The 6,290-nt window shown below is 39.2% G+C and overlaps 1 protein-coding gene across 2 annotated transcripts in view; it reads right to left on the reverse strand.

Moving 5' to 3' along the window:
• The window catches only part of LOC106808651 (glycogen phosphorylase-like), a 41,792-nt gene that overhangs the window by 19,158 nt on the left and 16,344 nt on the right, over nucleotides 1-6,290 (reverse strand). The window contains exons 4-6 of one of the 2 annotated variants that reach the window (XM_014811457.1): nucleotides 3,201-3,332; nucleotides 1,457-1,568; nucleotides 422-504 (exon numbers count right to left, since the gene is read on the reverse strand). In XM_014811457.1, the coding sequence (XP_014666943.1) occupies nucleotides 422-504; nucleotides 1,457-1,568; nucleotides 3,201-3,332 (327 nt within the window). Of the gene's footprint in view, nucleotides 1-421; nucleotides 505-1,456; nucleotides 1,569-1,662; nucleotides 1,775-3,200; nucleotides 3,333-6,290 lie in introns of both variants that reach the window. The other variant, XM_014811458.1, reaches the window with a different exon arrangement.

The following is a 6,290-nucleotide window of genomic DNA, read 5'->3' on the forward strand; positions in this document are numbered from 1 at the left end:
GTACTGCCACTGATAATAGGGAATGAGGATAGGTGGGTACTGGCATTGTTGTAGGAGATAAGGGGAGGTGGGTACTGGCATTGTTGTAGGAGATAAGGGGAGGTGGGTACTGTCATTGATAATAGGGAATGAGGATAGGTGGGTACTGGCATTGTTGTAGGAGATAAGGGGAGGTGGGTACTGGCATTGTTGTAGCAAATAAGGGGAGGTGGGTACTGTCATTGATATAGGGAATGAGGATAGGTTGGTACTGTCATTGTTGTAGGAGATAAGGGGAGGTGGGTACTGGCATTGTTGTAGGGGATAAGGGGAAGCAGGTAATCACATTGTCACTGGGGGAAAGAGGAGTTGTGTACTCACACTATGTAGGGTAAGGGTAGGACGGACATTGTCGCAGGGGTTAGCGAAGATGGGTACTCACATTATCATTAGGGTAGAGCACACGGGTGATGTTTTCGGCATGGTTCCTGTCCAGCACAGCCTGCACATACTCACCATCGTTGACTGCAAGAAACTCAACAGTCAGTAACAGCGGAGTTCATGTTATATACATCCGTCATGTATATAACATAAAATTACAGGGTAAACACTAAACACCACACTAAGCGCTAGAAAATAAAAGACCTCCCTCAATTCATGCTACAATTAAATGTATTCCTTAAATTGAATACCTCATCATATTTTTATTATTATATTTGTGAAGAAGTATTAACACCAAAATATATCCTCAAGATCTTAACCAAATGAAAAGCATTTAGAGTTGTATTTAGAGTAAAAAATTTATAGAATCATTTGTTTACATCAAATTCAACAGCAAAAACGAAAAATGCAATAGTTTAACCATAACAAGTGACAAAATAGAAATAAGTGAAAGAATATCATTAGGCCAGTGTATATACATTAAAATGGAATGAATAATAAATAATAAATTATAAACACAGAAAAATGTACATCACCCAAAAAAAGAAAAAAACCAAAGACAAATAATGGTAATCAACTCTTCTTGCAATGCATATATACTCTTGTTACGTTAAACCATCTCGTCATCATAATCAATCAATCAGAGTGTCGAGAGCGATCTCATCACCAGTCTCTATGTGCCGCGAACAACGACGCCTTCGCCACCGCTGGAAACACAATGATTCCTTTCCACCAGCCTGCTTACGTGTACACACTCTACCAACCTCTAATCATGCTTAATTACATCAAAGCTACACAGGAGGAGGCTGAGATTAAGGAACCAAGCTCAGCTGTGAATTCACCTGGTGGATACATTCAATATTTGAACAAGTATGCACCCATGATTCGATAGATGGCTTCGAGGGTGCGGAACATAGCGTGAAGCGTCACCTAGGGTGTGCAGGACTATAGTCTAGGTGAGAGGAATGCAAAGCAAACAAGCGATGGCTGAGGCACGTGTTTCGACTAGCGACGAGATTGCCATAGCAAGACTTACAGAAGCTCAACTTGAAGCTGTGCGGTGACTTTGCAGCCCATAACCTTAATGTGTTAACTGTGTTGTTGGCATAACCAGGGATGGGGCTGTCGTATGGCATCGCATTTACCACCTATAATACAATTGACACAACAACCTACAATAGAATTAACATGCTGAAGCAGGGTCTTCTACAGGCAGGCACACTACACACCCACACTACTTACAAAACTTGAGATCGAACTGCAGTTGTGACTTTGCTGACCAAAGTCTCATTGTGTTGCACGTATTGTTCCTGTATCCCGGAATAGGAACATCATATGGCATAGCTAAGCATTTCTAGAAAGCAAGATATTAGGCAGATATTCAACAACAGAATAAGAAACAACAAAGAGTCAGACGGTCTCACAGATAGGTAACAGTTAGGTGAAATATTAAAAATGAACTCTTATGGAACCACAAAATAGATAGCGAATAGATTACGAAATGAACAGTGGATGACTACACAAGAAAGATAAATAGTTAAAATATAATTATAAATCAGTTAGAATTGAGAAAATGAAGTTTTGGGAATATAGTAGTTGCAGAGTTTTGTTTAAACTGACTAGACATAGAGGTACTATTTGGCAAGCAGTTAAGCTAAGGATTTGGTGAGTGTTTTTTTACTGTTTTTTATTAGTTTTCAAAGAGGGGATAACAACACCAGGGTAACATGAAGTTAAAATAGTAACAGACACTACCATTCCCATAGCTAAAAACAATCACTAGCAGAGAATAAGAGTGAGTTAACACATGTATGATTATGTTACATAGCCCATGTCAGTCTACATAGCATAATTTTTAATAAAACCATTGTTTACCAACAATATACACCAAAAGGTAAAAACTTCTTGTGTTTACCCTGTTTATACTAATCATAACTAGTGCTTAGTGCCTAGTACCAGAAATACCATTGACATACACTTGACAGTCAGCCTAGTTGGCAGGCAATGTGCAACGGTAAGTACTGTAGTTGGCATTTTTATTAGGCTTTACACCACTTATAACTCAAAGAATTACATGAGAGTACAAAAGTGTATTAAATTTGCTAATACTTGGATGTAATACTGATATGGATGTATATATTACCAAACCAAATATGGGGAATTTTTCAATGGGATGCTATGCGTATTCAATGTAAGATCGTTTCATTATGCTATTTAATGTTGGAACGTAACTGTTAAACATACATTTCAGACAAAGCTATGGTTCGGACAATACGTATACATGGGTATTTAGTAATTACAGAAGCACTTTCACATGTAGAATAACAAACAGATATATAAAGTAGTTATATACGTACACAATCGTGATTTGTACATCAGAAGCAATAATACAACAGAAATGCTCATATAACGACCAGGAAAGTGCAAGCATGAAATAATATTCAGTCCATTCAGATATAAATCAACTGCTAAAAATAATTTCGATCACAGCAACATAACTCAGACAGGCTTTATAGGGGGTAAAGCTCCCAAGGTTTGAATCTTTGCAGCTCAATGTTTTGTTGATCATCCAGGCAACTGACATAGACATACAAGCACATGAAACCCTAGCACCCACTCCCAAAACCAACACAAGTTCAATCAATTCCATTTATCCACTGAAACAACAACACATTACAACTTGGAACATGGCATTCATATGGCAATACTTTGCATAACCTGACACCTGCGGGCACAGGTATTCAGCGGGAATATTTCTAACAGGATAAACAGTGTCGTACCTGCGTGTCTACCCACTTGGCACCCTGCTCAGTCTGGATCACACGGCCATAGAAGTTAACGGGCAGCATGTACTCGGGCCGAGCTTTCTCCCACGCATTGCCAAAACGAAGCCAATCATCTGGTTCCTCTATCTGAAACCGAAACCAGCAGTGAACTGGTATTATTTTTGCTGGAAATGCCACCATTCTGTAAACACCTCCAACCACTGTGTGAACTTTAACATTAAATATACAATAATATCTATATATTCCCAATGTGGGTCAATTGCAATCACCTCTGCTAAGCTGATATTTAATAAGGAATATGTTTGATGTGTTCTGATTGCAGAAATTGAAAGTAATTATTTCATACAGTCTTCCTGACTGTTCATGTATTTTTCCGACCACTACAATACTTACTAGCATTGTTTGCATAACAGTAAGTGTCCAAAGTAAGGCTAACATGTCTCAGAACACTCGCACATCATTATTCACTCAAACACTTGTACGTCGTTATTTTCACAATAATATACAACGATTAAAATCTGTTCGTTTACAGCGTTTTGATGCAGTTACATGATGATGCCACTTGTTTCTCACGAGACCCCATCCCTGTAACTTCAACATGTTAAAAATTGAATTAAGCAATAGAGATATTGTACCAGTCTCGAACCACCACGTCAATCAATGAGATGCACTTTTGTCTGGTGGTTGCTGATTTCAGTGGCTGCAATACTTTGCCATTTTATATACCATAACAGCATAAACCTAGATGCCTAGAATTATCTATAATTTTTATACTGAAGTAATCACTATAACATGTTCGCTATTAAGCAAGACTATATTGCACTATATTTTTCTCGATTGTGCAGTTATTTATGAAATAATTGCTTTAAATGATGAGAAACTAGTCATGTGATTGGTCAAATGACATTTACAGGCAGGTAATCTACCAGTCACAAATCACAACGGATTGTTTGTATGAAACTGCTAATACTATAAGTATAACCTATCTCCGTACGTACACACGCTGACACATTTAACTAATGTATAGGCGAAACAAGCCAACAGATCTCATAAAAGAGCAAACTGTGATTAAAATATTGTGTAAAATAATGAGACAACTCGTCCAATATGTTCGAGGACATTCCTGTTCACCCAAGGGCTAAGCTTGAACCAGTGCAGCAGCGTGAATTGCAGATCCCTTTAACATTGCTCAGTCTCATAGGCAGACATACGACCTTTATCCATATCAAGTTTAAGCTAGCTTCTTAATCTTAGCAGCGTATGTGAAGATTAACGCTGTAGTATACTATAAAAACTTTTTCACCTACAATACCCCTTAGGACATTACCTAACTCCCTATCTTAATTTGAAACGAGATTTTACTATGAGATTACAGTCTCACTGTGATAACCCGAGGCGCATTGCTTGCTCTCAAATGCCACAGCTATGCCGCTAGAGTGTGTGCAAAGGCCTTCAGCCCACGCTGCACTAACAGCAATAAGTAAGAACCACAGCGAGTATGCCAAGCTTTTTTGGGAAGCTCTTTGACTCACGTGTACTGCACAACGTTATCATTTACTCTACAACACAACTAGTTAACATTCCTACACTATACAACGCGGTGATTTGTCAATTCACTAGAGCCCGCATATATACGTGTATGGTTGGCCACCGTACTCAGAAATAAGTATTTTGACCGTAAAAAATTATCCCCTTTTTAGCCAATCATAAGCCTTGTTACACATAATTTAACCGCAGTTATATTATCACCTTTTAACCAACCGTGAGCTGTGCCACACATTATGTATCCGTAATACTAATAGTACTTACTCAGTATATAAATTATAATCAATACATTTATTGCAGTAAAATTATAATCCTTTTCACTCAATCAGAGGTCTTGTTACATATAATTTAACTGCAGATAAAATATTTTTATGACAGTTCAATTATCACATTTTACTTACAACTTATATAACCATAACCCGTGTTACATAGCATTACACCCACGAATTATAGCACATGTGAGATATCTCAGTTATTTTCAACTTCTCTGTGATGTCTTGTATACATCATTTGATGTTAAGAAACTCGCTGTATTTATAAATTGCTGTTAAAACGATATATAGTGACATGTATACAGCTTTTGGTTTGGTAAAAAGTGATGATTTAACTGTGGTAAAAATACTTTATCCGCAATTAAATTATGCGTAACAAGGCCTCTCCTACAAGGATTTTGTAAAGCAGCCTATAATTTTTCGCAGTTAAATTTGGTCTATGGTGGTTATTTCTGAGTATGATGACTAACCATGACACGTGGTTATGTATCCTGACAACCTTACCTGCCTTTTCTAGCATTAATTATGTATGATATTTTGCTTTTTACATGCTACAGTACTATGCCACCACAGGTCTGCATCCTCATCACAACCTATATATGTAACACTGACACATTCCTCACACGTTAGGTGGCGAGTGCCACACAGCACATCATAGACCTACATGAAACTTCATAACGTGTCTCCTCTCCACACCACTGTTATTTACTCCACTCCATGCCATACACGCTTGTCACCGCACCTCTCATCACACCTCTATCCACCACCTCTCACCACACTTCTACCTACCATGCACGTCTCACCACACCTCACCACACCTCTATCCACCACACCTCACCACACCTCTATTCACCACACCTCACCACATCTCTATCCACCACACCTCACCACATCTCTATCCACCACACCTCATCACACCTCTATCCACCACACCTCACCACATCTCTATCCACCACACCTCACCACACCTCACCACACCTCTATCCACCACACCTCACCACACCTCTATCCACCACACCTCACCACACCTCACCACACCTCTATCCACCACCTCTCACCACACCTCATCACACCTCTATCCACCACCTCTCACTACACCTCTATCCACCACACCTCACCACACCTCACCACATCTCTATCCACCACCTCTCACCACACCTCTATCCACCACACCTCACCACACCTCTATCCACCACACCTCACCACACCTCTATCCACCACACCTCACCACACCTCTATCCACCACACCTCACCACACCTCTATCCA

Source organism: Priapulus caudatus, unplaced genomic scaffold, assembly GCF_000485595.1.
Source record: "Priapulus caudatus unplaced genomic scaffold, Priapulus_caudatus-5.0.1 Scaffold292, whole genome shotgun sequence".
In the NCBI taxonomy this organism is placed as follows: domain Eukaryota; kingdom Metazoa; phylum Priapulida; class Priapulimorpha; order Priapulimorphida; family Priapulidae; genus Priapulus; species Priapulus caudatus.